The sequence below is a fragment of the Pseudochaenichthys georgianus genome, chromosome 15 (genome assembly GCF_902827115.2).
Source record: "Pseudochaenichthys georgianus chromosome 15, fPseGeo1.2, whole genome shotgun sequence".
NCBI classification, from domain to species: Eukaryota; Metazoa; Chordata; class Actinopteri; order Perciformes; family Channichthyidae; genus Pseudochaenichthys; species Pseudochaenichthys georgianus.
The window spans coordinates 9,926,832-9,945,396 of NC_047517.1; the positions used below are offsets into that span (position 1 = coordinate 9,926,832).

The window sequence follows — 18,565 nt, forward strand, 5'->3', positions numbered from 1 at the left end:
AGGAGCGTTTAGAGCGAAGCGAATATTCGCATCGCGTCCGGTCTGAACGCAGCATTAAAGCGAGCTCCACGCTGCACTGGAAACGCGCCATTACATCACCAGAAGTCCTAATTTAAGGGGTCATTTGTCCCAAAAAAAATGTTTTTACTCACTCTATCAATAGCCCCACCAAAAATATTTTCCACCAGCCGCCACTGGTAAATGGATAATCGTTTTTAATAATCCTGATATCAATTATTGACCCAAATAATCGAGATTATGATTTTTGCCATAATCGAGCAGCCCAACTGTCTTTAGGAGTAAACATAGCCTGTCGTAATCAGAAAGAGAGGAGTCACGGTCTGAGCTGTCATTGAACCAAGGACCTCTCCTGATACACACTTTGCTCACTTCCTGCTTCGAGAAGGTACATCCTAAAATAGCCTTTGCACCCATTTAGGTCCTTGCATTGATAAGGAAAAGTAGCAAAGGCTGCTTGAGTCTTTCAACATCTTCTGTAGGGATGCTGCTAAATGCCAAGGCCTGCTGATACTGCATCTCTAGTGTTACGCTCTACGTTGAAGGCCTTACTACCGCCTAGAAGATCAACATCATTGATAAGATCCCCATCAAAAACAAGGGGACTATGGTTCTACTACAGGAGACCAACATGGAAATCAAGAACTTCCACCACATCCGGCCTCTCGTTTATGTGGTTTCTTTTCCCCTTAATTATTATATGTTAGTTGGAATAGGGGTTTTGGAGAACGGAGTTTCATTATCTATCCATAAGTAGTAGACATGAATGCCTCTGGGAGGAAATACAGCCGAATACAATGTGGTGTGTTTAAGAAGCAAACTTAAAGCCCAGTCAGAGATAATGTCTTTGATTACCCAGGTTTCTCTCTCCTCAGGCTCACTGCTTTTACCCATAAGAGTGAGTTTGGTGTTTCATTAGGGTGTACCCTTCAACTGCATGAAATGGACCAATCGCTTATTCCAGTCAAGAGGAAGAGCTATTATGTATCACTTATAAATGGAAAATATAAACTGTTAGATAAAATATAGCAAGAGAGGAATGCTGGCCGACAAATGACTGCTATTTGTGCAATAATATGGACCACATGTGCTCTCCACACCTACTGTTTAATTCAAAATGGGACAACTGCAGATTATATTTCTATAGGATACAGGAAGGCTACGTACAAATCACCTTAGTGTTCAGCCATATCAAAGAAAATCAATTGTGTTGTTTGAGATAAATACCAAGGCTTGTTGTATTGCCAGCATGAGTACATTTCATTTCAAACCTTTATTTAGACAGATAGGTCCCGTGAGATCATGGATCTCTTTTACAAGGGAGACCTGCATCAATTTAGTTCCACATGAAACATAAAAACAAACAATAGAGGACATCATAATTACATATTCACCAACACTTACAAACACCCATAGTGTCAGAAAGCATCTCGTGCAGACGTGCCTTACAAACATTCAGAGAAATAAAATTGCTCAATTGGCCGGGTAATACTACACACATATTCAGGAGTTGAGTGAGAGCAAGAAACACTTTGGGAATAGCACGGAAATAAGTCATCAGATTTCTGACTAAGAGATTCCTGCCTCTCCAACAGAGAGTTCCTGTGGCAAATAAACGTTATGTCACAACTTTGTTTGGGGGCATTACTATTGTATTCACTCATCTGAGAAAAGAGGGTGAATATCCCTCGGAAATGCAATTGGATGTATTCGGTGAGTGTTTGGAGACAATATAAATAATGTCATGATAAGCATGATCTTCTGCCAGTTTCCATGGGGCTTTTTGCTTAAACTTGTTTTATATATTCTTCCAAGCCAGTTATTATAACAAGTGTTTGTTGTTGACGGAAGAAAGCAGTGGATGATCGGTCCATCGGTGCGGTAAAGACTCAAATGCCCCATTTTTTTAAAGCAAAGAGCCTGATTAAGAAAACCTTGGTAAAAAGGAACATCGATGATAATCACCATCTATTATTTTGACTAGGGTTCAAAGGTCCTTGACAGATCCTTCCTTAGGAGCTATCCAGCTGTTGATGCTTTGAAGGACACTTTGTGAAGCACCACAAACAGAGCTTCCTGACATGGGGCCGTCTCAGACTATCTGGCCGTGGAGAGTCTAGCCGTGCTGGATGAATGGAAAACAAGGAACTCTATTCTTTTAGAACCGTTGCTATTAATATAGGTCATTCAAAAATAAAAGTTGAAATCTCTCTATCATTTTCAACTTGTGTGTTATTATCTGTAAGTGTCAATCCAATTGAAGGCCATCATTCTCTAAATGTGACTGAAGTCTACAGTGTTAACATGAGCCAGAAATGGTGGTGCAGAATAAAGTATTTATAGACCGTAACAAGGCAATGTTCTTGCCTTGCAAAACAGGCATCCCTATACTGCTGGTAATATGTTCATAGTTAGCTGCTTATAAATGCATTACAAATTACACAATCATCTCCCAAAGCAACACAAACGCCCAGTTAAGGTTTAACAATAACATAATTATAGCCTTGTGCTAAACTATGTGAGCAGGGCCAGTAGAAACACCCCCAGCGGTCCTGAGATAACACCCTCTTTGTGCTCTCTGTTGACATGCTGCTCTGGCCAGCCTCTGCGTCTTGGCCTCAATGATTCAGACTGCTCTTCCGGCAGGTGTGTGTGTGCTGGTACGTTTCTATGCGGTTGTGTCTGGTCCCCCTTTCATGTTGTTGTCATGGTATTGTTCGATGCAATAAAGGATGGATATTTAAAAAGAAAAAGCGATTGCATGCATAAAAACACTGGAACACACGAGGACAAGTGTTCCGATGAAGTCACTGCTAAAATAGTGAAGTGAAATTGCTATATCAGCAAGCTTTCTCTGACATTGTCATTGTGTTCATATTTTCCACAAGAACATCAATCAGTCACACTTCCTATGAATATAAAACGGACCAAACAGCAGAAAAAGATCATGAAAAGGTGAATTATCTGGGACTCACCGATCTGGTCTTCGGGAATGAGGCTCTCGATCGGTGGCTCCAACTCGGAGCTCTGTCTCAGGTAGCTCTTCATCTGAGTAATGAACTGACGAAGAGTCTGCAGCAGCTCCAGTCCAGAGGCGTAGCCCTGCCAAGCCTGGGTGCCCGCACCCTCGCTCATGTAGCTCAGGTAGTCCTGGACCAGGCAGCCGAAGTACGAGCTCTTATCCCTTGACAGTTCCACCACCCTGCGGATGGCCCTCTTCTCGGGCGTCAGCAGAGAGTTGAACACTCCACTCATCTTGCGAAGATGCCCTCGCAGGGCCCTCTGCAGGACCAAAGCGCCGGCACTGGGGCGGCGCCTCGTGCGGTGGCCTGGTGGCACCATGGTCAAGTCCTGGTCCTGGTCCTGGTCCTGGTCGCTCTCAAGACTGACACCATAGTCATGCTCCTCTTCATCCTCGTCTTCGTCATCATCATCGTCATCCTCCTCCATGCTGGAGTAAGGCAGGTGGGATGGTGGGATGGAGAGGGGGAGGTGGGTGTCAAAGTCAGCCATGGTGGGGGGACTGGGATCATGCAGAGGAGGAAGAAAGAAGACTGAAGACTGAGAGAAGTCCAGAGAGTCTGAGGAATCGGTGGAAAGGCTCATGTCGCTCAGACGCTGGCCGCCCCCGCTGCATTCCTCACCTGCTTCTTCTTCTTCTGCTCCTGGCACATCTGCCTGCTTGCTTGTTGTTGAAGGGTCTGGAGGACTGCTGGAGTCCAGGGGGGGGTTTCTGTTAGCATTACGCTGAGAGAGTCTGGCCCTGATGACGGCCTTCTCAATGGTCTGGTCCTCCAGCGCCAAGTGGCATTGGGCCTCTTCATGGCTAGACGACGGTGAGGCCTTAGCCTGACGTGGTGAGCAGGAAAGAGACTGCAGAGTCATGGGCAGGGAGGGCCGGGGGATGGAAATGGGGGAGCTGATGCTGAGTCTCTTGGGAGGGGAGGACGAGGGGCTGATGCTGAGGGAAGAGCCCAGGCGGGAAAGGAGGCTGCTGCCCCTCTCTTCCCCCTTCCCCTTCGGGAAGTTGATCCAGGCGATCTTTTCTGGCATACTGCGTTGTCGGATTGGAGGGGCTGATATGTGCGGCACAATTTGAGGTGGGGGTGGACGTGGAGGTGGGGACCTACTTAGTTTCTGAATGCTGCTGCTGGTTGGGCTGTTGTGGTCCTGTAGCTTTGGGTTCCTATCAAGACTCTGAGGGTTGCTTTGACCTGCCTGATCTGAGACCTGCGGATGATGTTGAGGGTCCTTGTTGTTGGTTTCTAGGCTGTCGCCAACGGGTTCCTCCCTCTGGTTTCCCTTTGCTGTACCAGAGGGGCGTGAAGTGGTGCTGTCCTCACCATCTGGTTGGTGAACCTTGATGAAGAGGGGGTTGATGAAGCAAAGTGCTCCGTTGGACTGGCAACAATCAAGCTCTGAAGGGGTGCGAGTTCGAAGTCGAGGGCGCCCTGGGGTGGTCGCCAAGGAGACCGGTGTCTGGGAAGAGGGAGCAGCTATTCCTGACAAAAAGACTGAGTCCTTACTCCTGTGGCACAACTGAGAATCCCAGAAGCCTGTGTGAGAGAGTGAGAGAAACACGCTGTGTAAATCATTTGGACAGGGTGGGGTGCAACCTGAAAAGATGCATTCACGAGATGCACCGTTTGCTCTTTGATCACCTCAAGATTGGGCCTCGCCTTGAAAACAGCTAGTGAAGTTTTGCTTATAGGTTCCCTCCCCTGCTAGCTTGTGGCGCTACATACAGCTGACATCTGAAGGGTTGGGCTTTGATAGTCCGCGTTAAACGAGGTCGAAGATTACGTAATTTGAACTTTGATTGTGGAGCTCGGCGACAATAAAATATCCTAGTGGGCCGGCACAGACCCCTCCATAGGAACACGAAGGCAACGTCAGCACAGACCCGTTACCATCTATCTTGTGAACGCAGCTTAAGTGCTACATTTACTGCAACGTTTTGTTAACATCACTTTTTTTTTAACTCTGCATCTCCAGAATGTAAACATGTTAAAACTCTTCAGACCCAACGATGCTGACTTACAACTGAACATATTATCTGACCTCCTTTTCTGTTCACAGCTATTCCGGTTACTTTCAGTAGAACAAGGATCATTTTGAAAAGCATGAATTGCCCTCACTATTGAAGGCGAACAAATTGGAGATGTAAAAGCGCATTTATCGGTAACTAACCATTATCTGGACTGTATAGTACAGTCAGCTGATTAGGCATCTTTTGTTGGTTTGCTTAGCCTTAAGAAACAAAATGATGGTATTCTTTTTCTGTAGTCTAATACAGTCCAAGTAGAGTAGTAGCCATATCAACAAGGACACGGCCCCTTTTGTCCCCTGATGTTATGTGTAACCTGATAATCGCATAGACGTTTTACACATACATACTAAATGTATGTATGTATTTGTTTGTCAGGGAAAGTGCATAAAACATTGCAATAGGTTACAAATCATGATACAAATGTGTAGAATAGTGTTTCTAGGTTTCTTGACGAGGCTAATTAAAAACATTTAAAAAAACAATTCCCAATCATACAATTGCAGATATAAATATTACCATTCTCATACATGTGACATGATACTACAGTGAGCGGCAGCAACATAAACTGAACTTGCCAGCTATAATTTGCCTGCTCATCCACTCCCAATGACTCAATAAAAGCCCTGCAATTTAAAACCACACAAACCCTCTAAATGCTGCTCTGTGCAAAATCACTGCCGTTTACTTTTGCAGAACGAGGCTCGGCCCGTCTGGGAGAAAGAGTCGAATAGCACTGAACTACTGTAACAAGAATATGGGAAACCTTTAGAGTCCAAGCTGTACCAGACAGAGCCAAACAAGACAGACACAACCAGAGGGGAACAATGCGGCTTGAGGAAAAGTAGTACCAGACTCAGAGCAGCTCCTTCACACAGACAGCAGAGAGCAGAGCAACAATACTCACTGTGAGCGCACACAGAGGAGCTGTTGATTCCACTTCAGGAGCACTTCTCCGTACAGTTCTGATCCTGTTCAAGTGAGAGTGTCTACAAGCTGAAACTCGACTGGCTTCTCTGGCTCACCCATGTTCAGTCTGTGTTATGACTCACTCCTGTGAATGCGTGTGTGGGCCGGCTGTTAGCTCAGTGATCCCGCCTCCCTCCCTCGACCCCTCCCTTTCAGTTGGTGCCGTGTTGATGTCTCTCGTTCTCTCACGTGCACTCTGTCTGACAAACCAAAACATGTTTACTGTCCTTATAAACTACTTTTGTTTGCTCTAACTATCGTCTCCCTTTTACAGGATGACATGATCTGATTATGATACTGTTTTTTTAACATTACGTCGAAGGATTAAAAAAAGGCTCTATAATGTTTTTGAGGTGTTCCTGTAGTGTGTATTATATGTGTTGTGCATGTCGCTCTGCAAAGGCTAACATCCCTGAGTTCCTCCCCCACACACTCTGCCTGAAACCCCCTCCCTTGAACTCCTTTGTTTACTTCCATGACATCGTGACAACACTCGCTTTTCTCCTATCCAACACATTGTGGTGATTTGTTAAGGGGCGGGACATCTCCAAGCAGTTGACCAATCACAACAGAGCTGGCCATGAGGTTGAGGAATGAGGTCACTGTGCGGAGGACCCGGTTTGAATCCAGCTAGGGAGATTCTACTGCCCGTCATGCCCTCTGTCAGACACACAGAACATGCATGTATAATCCAATTGTCTGGACAATGAATACATCTGGATACTAGGTCATCCTTTTGAATACATATATTTCATAATGTTTTCTTTAGACGCCTAGTTTTGTGTAATTACTTGGAGTCACCTGTTTAGCATACACACGTTATGTAATGAGCGGCTGTTCAAACACACACTCGTACACTTGAATGAATGTGGTTTGGTTGGGTTGGTCGAGATCTGGGAAGGTCAAGGTTAAGTTACGGGAAACTCAAACACATTACCACGACAGCTGAACTGCAGCCAATGATAGAGAGCTTATGCAAGACAAGACATGCAGTCATTCACTTTGCTTCATGCACAGTTGGCATTCATATTACTGACAAGGCTTGTGGAAGAATTACAGTAAAAAAGGGAGATCATCAAACCAACATATACTTGTTTAACTTTGCAGCTTGTTCCCTATTGACAGCTGTCGAGTTTAATATCTTGTTATGTAAGGATATGTAAAGGTTTATTATGAAAATACTGGATACTAATGAAGCTTAGCGCAAGTTCAATGAGAAAGACCAATCCTCTGGTGTTACACGTCATTTCAATACTCTCTCCTCTCCCAATGAGTGATCGGGGGCGTTACTCCCCAGCGAGCCAATCAGCGCACCCGCTGCCCCTTTAAATCTGCTCTTCCCTCTCTGTCAGTCGTCATTTCAGGCGTCAACGCACAAGCAGCAGCAGGGCTTCGGCCCAGCTCCAGGCATATATTCACCAGCTCCGCAGTCTTGCGCATTAAGCTACAGGCGGCGTTCCCCAGTCGGCAGGGCCGCCTTAATGCACGGGCTGACCTGGGTTGAAGCCCAGGGGCCTACGGAGATCGGGGGCCTATCACGAGCCAATACAAAAATAAATAAATTCAAATATATATTTTTTTTTTCCGGGTGTTTTTTTAAAATGTTAAATAAACAAAGTCTTGGCTTTCAGAATATGAAACTTTTATTTCCAAAATAACACGATAAATACATTTTTGAAGCTTGTAAAGGGAAGATGACAGCTCTCCCTCGCCACTCACTCCCCCTCCCTCCAGCTGACATTATGAAGGTAGGCGTATAGTAATCATAGATAACACGGCAGGGTCCGTTACAGTTTGTTTTCATCTGGTTTCAAATAAACAAAGTCTTGGCTTTCAGAATATTAAACTTGTTTCGGCAAATTCAGATGATAAATACAACTTTGAAGCTTCGGCATAATTACAAGCGGAGAACGGAGTAACTTGACGTCACAGCAGGCACAACAACAGCCGGTGTTTCTCGTGAGGGTTTTCCCCGGGAAACAAACACAATACACACAAACGCAAAATTACACAAACACACACACTCGTGAGCTTCCCCCAGACCAGTAATCCAAACGAAAATATCTTCCCTCCGTAGTATTTTGATCATTTGCTCCGCTAATCAATCAGATCGATGGATTTCAGAGATGACTCCGAAACAGTCAGTGGGCACCACTTAACAGCCAATCAGAATGAGAATATGTTTCACATGTGACTTATTCAAATTGCGAGTGATTGAGTGACAGATGAAGGTTGTTTAGGAGAAAATGTCAGAGAAGACAAAGTTTGAGAGTGGCGCTCGGGAAAGGAAATTGTTGAGGGAAAAGGAGTTTGGAGACAAGCAGCTGTTACAAAACATGCCGAAGCTTCCAGGTGATTTTAAACCTGTAGGCCGGGATGAGGATGAGGAGGAAGGACAGATGAGTTTCAGAGCACACCAGCATGTAGACGTGTCACTGTGTCATGTTTAACTTTGCACGTCAGGTCGTGACCTCCGGGTCTGCGTCACGTTTAACCCTGCGAGTGCAGGTTGCGGCCAGTGGGCCTGCGCCATGTTAACCCCGCTACGCCAGGCATTAACCCATGGCTGGCGTTCACGTAAGCCCGGCAGCGATTCCAGCATTCTCATCATGTTCCCGTGTTAATCTCTCATTCATCCACAGATCTCCACAGTCAGCCCGTAAGGGAGGAAATGCTTCACATCTCAGTACTTCATACTTCACTTCTGTGGGGGTTCATCGGAGCGGTTTTCCCCTCCTGAATGATCATCCTGCAAACCGGGGCCTAATCGCCAAACATCATTTCATTCACTTGTAGTAATCCGTCAATCACTACTCCCTCATATCAGGCGTCCCAGTAATACACATGTATTTCATACATCACGTCTCTCCTGATTGAAATATATGCATTGGTAGTAAATGACTAAGTACTTCACTTTTAAGTATTTCAATTGAATGCTACTTTATACTTTTACTCTACTACAATTATAGGGAAATACTGTATTTTACGCCACTACATGTATTAAAGTTCTTTAGCTACTTTTCAGAGCTTTAAACCAGTGGACTAACTGTGCAAGCTACAAAAAATAATTATCAAATAAATTATTAAAAGTCAATCATTTTTCGTGAAAGAACTTTGTGTAGAAGAGTAACATTCTACCTGATGCAACCACATTATCTAAACATGTTATACGTATATAATAATATCTCACATATGGAGGTGATTTTCTCTGCAGAATTACTTCTCTTACTTTTTATACTTAAACTTTATTTTGATAATAATACTTAGGATTTTTGAATGCAGGACATTTATTTGTAATAGAGTATTTCAACAGTATCTGAATACTTCTTCCACCAATGATTATACTGTATGTGATTAAAATAGTAGATTGACAAGTTGCTAAATATAGAACTGCTTTCATGCAGTTTAGTGATGAGCAACAGCCATGAATACAGTGGTGTGCATTCATTCTGCAGACATCCTCATCAACAAGCCACATAGTCAACAATTCAATGTTTATTATTTTCTCATATCAAGGTCCACTTACGCCCACTTAGCGTGTAAATGATTATTCTTGTGTTCATGTCTTCAATAGACGACAGTGCCTGTCGTCTATTGAAGAGAGCAGGGCTACGTCACTGCCCGGAGCAATGAGGCCCCGTTTCCAGTGACAACTAAGAATTGGCAGCACGTGGAAAAAGTAGTTGTATCGTGCCTAAAAGCTGCGGTGTCGCGTAGTGCACGTCATGCCTCCACAGAGAGAAGGGAAATCAGACACTGTCAGTAATACATGCATGTCTGTGGGAAACACTTATCACAGCTAAATGATGTTTGTCAGACTGACCTTTGTTATTGTGCTCTTCGTAGTTAAACAAATGCACAGTATTCTTTATTTATTTATGTGAATACAGTTCAAATGACCTGTACTCACATAAAGTACTCATAATGCGTAATGGCCCATAACATAATAATATACTGTCTATCACAGCTTCTTAAAAGGGGAGCTAATTGTACTTTGTATACTGCTGCTGCATATTTTAACCTATTTGTATACAAATTGTATGTATTTATTAAAAAAAAGTATTCTCTATTAATCTGAATATATAATGTTATAACTGATGCTTTCAAATAAATGTAGTAGAGTAAAAAGTACAATACTGGCCTTTAAAATGTAGCCGGGTATCACAAGTATCACACGTTGCAAATAATCAGGTAAAGTACAATTACCTCAAATTATATACGAAATAAAATAAAAGCAATGTCCTTATGTACTTTACATTCCACCACTGAATACAGTTTAGTTTCGGGGAAGGAGCTACTTGTTCACCATGGTGGGTTAAACAGGCAGACTTCTCATACTTTCAAATAATAATCTTGTAACGTTATCAACAAAAGACACGCCTTTAAAATGCCTCACAAAAGATAACAAACTGCCTCCTAGTCCAAACTCCCCTTCCAGGTGGAGAGCCACATGAGTCAACAGCACTCTGGTCTGACCTCCCCCAGCCACTGATGATGCCGTGGGTACGTCACAGCCGCCACTATGCACGGCTGCTGGAGCACCTTCATGGACACAAAGCACCATTGTGCCGGCTCACTAAACAAGAAGCCTTTTATGAATGAAAGAGAGACTGAACAACACAAGACAGGAAGAGAATAGAGATGTAGGATGTAGACCTATACATGCAGGCTCAGAGCTGAGTCACAGCACGCAAGGTTAAAGGGGTCAATGGGTGGGCTGTGGAAAGGGAAGTGGGCTGAAAGAGAATTCCACTGAAGTGCATTTAAACTGATTCTTGCCCTGCAATATAAAACCGGTAGACACTAATGTCTGCTCCTGTTAGATGTGAGATACTCTCGGATGTTATGAATTAAAATGTCCAATGATTTTTGGCTAAGACTGTGAGAAGGCCGATGGAAGGGGGCAGGGGGCGGGGGGGGCGGTTGAAATGGACTTGCCATACCTCGGGGGGGAAAAAAGAAAAAACTCAACAATGTTTACACACAACAGATGTCGGGTGGAGTTAAAGACTCTTTTGCTGAACAGAGGCTTTTCTGAAAAGAGGCTGAGGGAGCTATACAAAGCAACTGTTGCAAAATCATATATAATTACACAAATTATGTTTAAGGCATCAGCCAATCAGAATCTTGGTGTAGTTCTGGACTATGACCTACACTTCAAAACCCATATTATTACAAAATCAGCATACTACAACCAATACAACATAGCCGGACTGAAAAGACTCATGTCTCAACAAGAGCTAGAGACACTCGTTCATGCACATGTCTTACATATTCATGATAACGGCAACAGCATATTTATAACTCATTCAGAACGCTGCCGCCTGAGTCCTGACTCAAACTTAAAGAGCAGAACGAATCACCCAAGTTCTCAGGACTCTCAGAGACTGATTCCGAGTCCAGAATTCATCAAAGCTGGGATCTGTTGCACTCGTCGTGATGCATAGACTGTAGTATTGCTAGCGTGAACACATGCACACCATTCATAGCCCAAGCTGCAGCAACAGGAGCACATCCCTAACGCACTAATACATTTAAATAAGATAACTAACCTGCTCCAAGTTTAGCAACCGCCTCGAGGTCAGCGGATGTTTTGGCTGAAGCGATGACTTCTGGGAGCTGGAGAGTGAACGGCAACACGTCCCTAAGAGAAAGGATCCAGGGAAAGGGAGAAAGAGCTGGTAAACGGACAAAAGGACATTCAAGAGAAAGACGGCGGGGCTGACCGCCTAATCCAAAAAGTGTGTGAGTCACTTGATTGGACGAGAGGTTGAACCTGGGTGTGTTGAGTGACTTTGACCACACAGCTGGAGGGTGACATGTGTCCCTGCTGCTTTCCTCCCTGTGGAACCTTTACACGCTTTCCAGAGGCCCGAGGCAAGGGCAGCCGAAGCAGCATTTTACCTGACAGATGTGTAAAGGATGTAATCTCTTTACCACCTAACTAGTATGCACTGGAGCTATTAACAAGGCGAAGAACATACATGTGAAATAAGGGTCACATGTGAATATATTAAGGAACCAATGAAAGTAATATGAATGGAGATATTAAAGCAGAGAGTGATTTAAACCTTTCTACTGTACCCCTAGCAGCACTATAGAACCGTTCTTTAATGTGTGGGTCGTGTGTTCTGAAAAAGTTTGAATTGAAATGAGTTACAGATGAGGCGTGGGGCCACACATGATTTCATTTTTAGTTCTGAGACTAAAGTCAGAATTGTAAGATTTAAGTTATAATTATGAGGAAAAAAACTGTCCTGACTTTCTCTCAGAATTATCAGAATAAAGTCAACATTATTGTCGCATCTAAAAATCTAAATTAAAATGTGGCCGAATCCTCTGCCGTACATTTCAATATGTGCCACTGCTCCAAAACAAGTGAGTGTACTAAAACAAGTGAGTGTACTAAAATAACACAAGTGTCTCCCGCTAAAATGTTGGAATCAAATCCTGCAAACATAATGTTGTAATCATGAGAGGCTCATTGCATCCTGTTGAAATGACACTTAACCCTCAGTGGCGTTATGTTCTATCGAATAGTTACTCACACATTTCTATTTTTACTTTGTGATATAAAAATACATCTGTACTTCCTTGTTTTAATAAAGTTGTTGCTTTTTTTACTCCCTTCTTTGCTTTTGTTATGATTTGTGTAAAACCTACACAAAAACACATCATATACTCGAGTTATACTGTAAAACATTAATATAGTCTCTTGGGAAATAAACACTGAGTATTTAGAAAAATACGGAACAGCATTTTTTTTCAATCAAAACTTCATTAATCCCGGGGGGGAATTACGTTTTGTCACACCATATTAGAATACAAAAAAATACATATTTTTATAAACCTAGGGTATGTGTTTTAATAATTTATGAATATTATATACTATTAATATGTGAGTGAATATTTTCCTTTTTGAGATAGAACTCAGAAACCCCCCCCCACCCCCACTTTTGTTCAGATCTCAAAACATTTCTGACGTGGCCCTAATCTTCTTCCGTAGAAACATGTGATTGTGAGGACTTTTAAGATTGTATTTAATACATCTATATACTCACATTAAGTATTTTGTGTATTGTATTTAGCGACCTAGTTTATACACCAGGGGTGTCCAAACTGTTTTCACTGAGGGCCACATAAGCATAATCAACAACATACATTATTCTTGATCATTAAAATCCTTTAAGAGAGAAAACAGCCTTCCATCAAGTTTGATTTATTTTGTTACAAAAAGTGTTGGCAGCTAAAAAAAGCTTCAGATTGCTTATAATAAGGGGAAATAGTAAAGTATATTTCAAGCTTGCTATGCAAATAAGTAAAGTTAAATAAATAAGTTATTATTTTTTTTAACTTTGGGCACATTAACACACAAATACTACTGTGTCATATATGTTTACATATATATTTAAGACGTGCAATATAAGATAAGCACACGTTTCAGGTGTGGGCCATATCCCATTATACTCTTACAATTTCCTGACGGCCAATTCAAAATGGACAATAGGCCGCAGTTGGACCGCGGGCCGTAGTTTGGACACCCCTGTTCTACACCAATGAAACAGTATTTAGATGGAACCTGAATGAGTAGAGGGGAGCCTGAGTGTCCCACAGATATAAGAACCATGTTGATGTGACATTATAAGCATCCATTGATTGAATGGGCACCATCAGAAGTGTCCTTAGCTCGATGTCCTTTCTGTTATTACTGTAGCCATCATGTCTGTTCGACGGCCATCACTGGATTACTTTGATACTTGTGATCGTTCTCAGACTAGCTCCGAGGGTTCCTATGCTTTCCAAACCGGGTTGAATGACTCATAGAAGGATGATGTTGAGTCACCTTGTTATCTATGTATTAGACCGACACATGAGACACTGTGCACATCAGTGGGTTTGCATGTCCTTCTGTGAGCATGAGTCATTCCGAGTTATGAACTCACCTGCTGATGCAGCAGAACGCCACCAGGCGGAAAAGGTCTGCAAAGCTCAGGCCTGACCCCATCAGGGAGAACGCTGCAGAGCACAGAACACTTTTATTAACCATTTGTATTCCTTTGCTTCCTTTCTCAAATCAAACCGCTTCAGTTTAAATGACTACATTAGTGTCGATGCATGGAGGGCGACATCATGTGTTGGAAGTGACGCTGACTTATTAAGAACGGATGACTGTCCTCGGGTAATAAAAGGGACGTCCTTAGTCCACACCTTTACCGATAGTCAACAAACAAGAGACATGAGAGTAAAGGCTGCAGTGGGCGGAGCTTCCCAGCAGCATCATCTCAATAGATACTGTGAGCACTTCCAGTCTGGTGCCAACATACAGGCACAGGGAGAAGACACATCAGTGACGACTTTGATCACAGCTTTAGGAAATACCCTGTGATTCAAGAAACGGAAAATAAAACAGGACAAAGAATAAAGATGTAGTGATATAATAATTGCATGCAGGCAGAAGTTGGGATATAGTATTCTGAAGCCTCTGACACATTCGGTAAGATAATCCTGTCGCTCTAGAACAACGCCTCCAGAATACTGTGTCGATGATGAAAGGTGAATGTAGAGAAAACATCATGTTGACCAGAATTATTTATTGCTTATGATTCTTTTGCCAACTGTTCACTTTGTGCACCCCCCCCTGCTCCTGGCTCTTGTCTGTTTGCAGGAAGTCCTCCGAGATAAAGCTGTGGACGGGCGGACACAGGATAGTGGTTCCATAAATGCTGCTGGTGATCGAAAAACATCGGTAACAGACAATGTCATCGTGATGTGTCATAAAACAATTTAGGTTGCTAATATTACATTTAATATCTAACTCCTTCAGCCTACTTTCAGCTGCAGAGACCATTCAACTAGTAACTTATGCAGCTGTGTCAGGACATTGAGGCTATACGTGTTGTTGTTTATACCTGTTTAAAACATTTTCTTTGAAATATGAAGCTTCTTCACTATGTTTCCTCCTCTTCCAGTTCAACATTTCACTTTCAAGTTTCCAACACAAGTCAGTGCAATGCATTTGAGCTGCAACAATTGGATTCAAATCATTTCACTTTTCTGCATTTCTCCGCTAAGTTCAGCAACGCACTGACTTGGTCTCTGTAGCTAACAGCAGCTACCATTCAGCTCGTAACACATTCAGCATGTTCTGCTGCATTCAGCAACACATGTTCACAGTTTACAGCAGGGGTGTCAAACTCAATTTCATCACGACGCGGGCCACATTAGAATTATGGTTGCACTCAAAGGGCCGGTGGTAACTTCAAGACTATATAAATATACATAGATAAATATATATAAAATAATGTATTATTTTACAATATTTCCTCTGCGTCTGAAAGCAGATGTCTAGAGCAAATAATTGCAAGTCTCTTCAGTGCACATCTCACAAAATGAGATGCATTGTGGGACATGTAGTTTATGGGCAACGTGCTCCTGTAAAGCGGCACGTAACCGTATAATAAACTGATTATATTCTTTGCAAGCTCTTGTGGGCCACATCAAATGAAGTGGCGGGCCGGATTTGGCCCCCGGGCCTTGAGTTTGACACCCCTGGTTTACAGCATTCACACGCATTTTCTGCAGGAAATGCATTTTCCAGTTCCATTACACTTTCTTATATGTTGTTTTACTGTAGGATTTGTGGTGGGTTAACACAAACAAAGTTCATTTACCCTGATCTGAAATAACGTTAGTGTGCTTCATACAAACATATATTATCCGGTGGTCCAATTTAAAATTCGCTCTGCATTTGGTGCGAGCACAAGAAGAAGAAGAAGAAGAAGAAGAAGAAGAAGAAGAAGAAGAAGAAGAAGAAGAAGAAGAAGAAGAAGAAGAAGAAGAAGAAGAAGAAGAAGAAGAAGAAGAAGAAGAAGAAGAAGACACCTGATTGGCCGCCAAGAAACAAACAAAGAGAAGAAATAAACAGAGGCTTACTGTACTGGCTCTCCTTCACGGGGAAGTCTTTGACGGCGACCGCAGAGTCTTTGTTCGTACGTAGGGATATGACTTTCCTCTGCAGGCTGGTGGACTTCCTCACCACGAATGACTGCAGACCAGGACAGGAAGTATCCATCAGAACATACAGAGAAACTGCGCCATTCAATGTGTTCAGATGACGTACGTGTCTATTAAGAGATTATTGTCTTGGGCTTACCGCTATCTGTACAAGAGAATAGCGCTCCGTTATTAAAAGGTTGTCTCATTTGCTTTCACGCACCAATCAGGACTTAGCAATAGTAGATTCAATGTGATGACCATGTTTTACCTCCATTAGATCAAATGGCCTAACCTACAATATATCACTTCAATTAACTCTGTTGTTGGAATGGGTTAAAGATTATTTAATTTGATAGCATAATCTATTATTAGCCGTCTATTTCTATGACAATAATACATATATTATTGAATAGCATTTAAAATATTTTGTAATGATCAAACAATACATATCAGGCTAATTTTCAGGTTCATATCAGTATGTAGTGCCTCCACTGGGACACGTCTCCGTGCTTTAAAGTTCAACAAGCTCTTTATTGTTCTCATACTGCCTGTGCTGCAGCACCTCTGTTCACCCTCTGTCTGAAACCAGAGCCCAGTCTGCTCTGATCGGTTAGCTGGCCGGCTCTGTTGTGATTGGTTAACAACTTAGAGATGTGTTGGAAATGTCCTGCCCCTTAGCCTATCACGTGCAATGTGAGGGGAGTGCTAGCCAATAGAAGATTGAATGTTACTGTTACGGCTGTATGTATTCCCTGGTTCCTCTACCCGGCGTGCTGCATGGCTGTAACGAGGGTCAGACGAGGTGCCGCGGGAGAAGGAAGTGCTTCAAAGCCCCAGTGCAGCAGCAGCACTGCTGTGTTTCTGCCTCTCACCCTCGGATGATAGTTAAACATGTGATGTGTTGGTTATAATACATCCTATGGATCTGATGATTTTAAAGTGTCTTTCGTGTTCTATTTGGGTCAGTGGTGGAAGTGTGTTAGCCCCATGGGGCCATTTTTAAGGGTGGGGCGTAACAGTTACATAGCGATGTCATTATGTTATGTGAGGTAATAAAGGAGTCCAATATGAGTTTCAGGCAGGGGGGGGGAGAGACTCCTTCTGGAGAGAACACAGGGATGTTAGCCTTTGCAGACCATTTACATTAATGTATATAACACACTACCGGAAAGTGAACATCTGAAAAGGCATAATTAGTGCCTCTTTAGTGTAATGTTATATCCCATCAATTGTTTTAATAGTTAATTTGTCATTGTTAGAGAAAGCAGTCAATGATGTAAAATATACCGTTACTATTGTATCATATTATATTATACTAACTCGTTTTTGAGTCATTGTTCCAACAACTATGAACGTTAACACCAAAGTAAAAGCTTTAAGTAAACAGTGTGGTGGAGGAGTCACAGTGGCTGCTGTGCTCTCACCCCAGCGGGTTGGCTCTGCAGGATGTCTGTGGCCTCCTGGTGGCTGAGGCCCAGCTGCAGCCACACAGCGTGTGTGTGAACCAGTCTGTCCAGAACAGTGAGACGCCGACGGAGGGAATCGTAGCCCGAATCTCTGGCCCCAGCCAGCCCAGATCTGATCCCAGCGCAGGGGGAAGTCTGGAGGAAGAGCCCTCGCATCTCTTCGCCCAGTCTGAAAGATAGAACAAATATGAATCATACAATCTCTGTAGTGCACTTATATCACCACTGAGTATTGCAGCAAATGTATATCAGACTAACTTATATGTATCTCTATGAATAATGACTTTACTTTTGGAAGGAAAACAGCAATTTCTCTGTAAAAGAAAGCAAGAACATTACGTTTTGTATTTACTTTAAGCTAGTGACAGACTTTACGATTTTTTGGAAACACTACAGATAATCACAAATTCCACCAAAATACATAGCGAAAAAGACATGGCAAGCATGCATCGTGAATGTTTTTGGGCGACTTTGGCTGTAACGTAGTGCACTCCTATTTTCATCTGTAGGTCGTGGGTTCGATGCCCCTTCAGTCGAGAAGTCGATGTATCCTTGGCCAAAAACATGAACACCATGTTGCTCATGATGGCATGGCAAATGGATAATTGATAAACCGCTTTATAAAATGCAGCTCGTGTACCGTACATGAACACCACACTGAGTAATGGGGAGACATGCTAAGAGTCAAGTTGCTAAGAAGGAGAACCTGGATTATTGCATGTTCCTGTACCAAAACAGACAGAGGCTTTCAACTAAACAAGCTATTGAATTGGGGAAGACAAAATTAAGAAATAGCCCTCATTTGTTAAATAGAGAGATGAAGGCTTAATGTAATCACTTAGCAGGACTGTGTTGGAATAGCACAGGCAGTTCATGAGACGTGGACTGGTCTGTCAGTCTCAGGAGTAAATAAAGCTGTGTGTAATTGGGATAGCAATGGAAGGAAAATGTTGTATTTTTTAAACGTTTAATCCAAAGGCGAACATATACATAGAGAACAGAATGGGACCTAGGATGGAACCTAGTGGGACACCAGCTGGGTGCAAATTAAAGTTGCCAATGTTGACGG

At 42.8% G+C, this 18,565-nt stretch overlaps 1 protein-coding gene across 1 annotated transcript in view; it reads right to left on the reverse strand.

The window, feature by feature from the left end:
- rin2a (Ras and Rab interactor 2a) overlaps positions 1-18,565 on the reverse strand; it is a 58,482-nt gene that overhangs the window by 14,985 nt on the left and 24,932 nt on the right. Inside the window, exons 4-8 of the mRNA XM_034100862.2 lie at positions 17,455-17,665; positions 15,968-16,079; positions 13,978-14,050; positions 11,587-11,678; positions 2,994-4,574 (exon numbers count right to left, since the gene is read on the reverse strand). Of these exons, the coding sequence (XP_033956753.1) occupies positions 2,994-4,574; positions 11,587-11,678; positions 13,978-14,050; positions 15,968-16,079; positions 17,455-17,665 (2,069 nt within the window). The remainder of the gene's footprint in view (positions 1-2,993; positions 4,575-11,586; positions 11,679-13,977; positions 14,051-15,967; positions 16,080-17,454; positions 17,666-18,565) is intronic.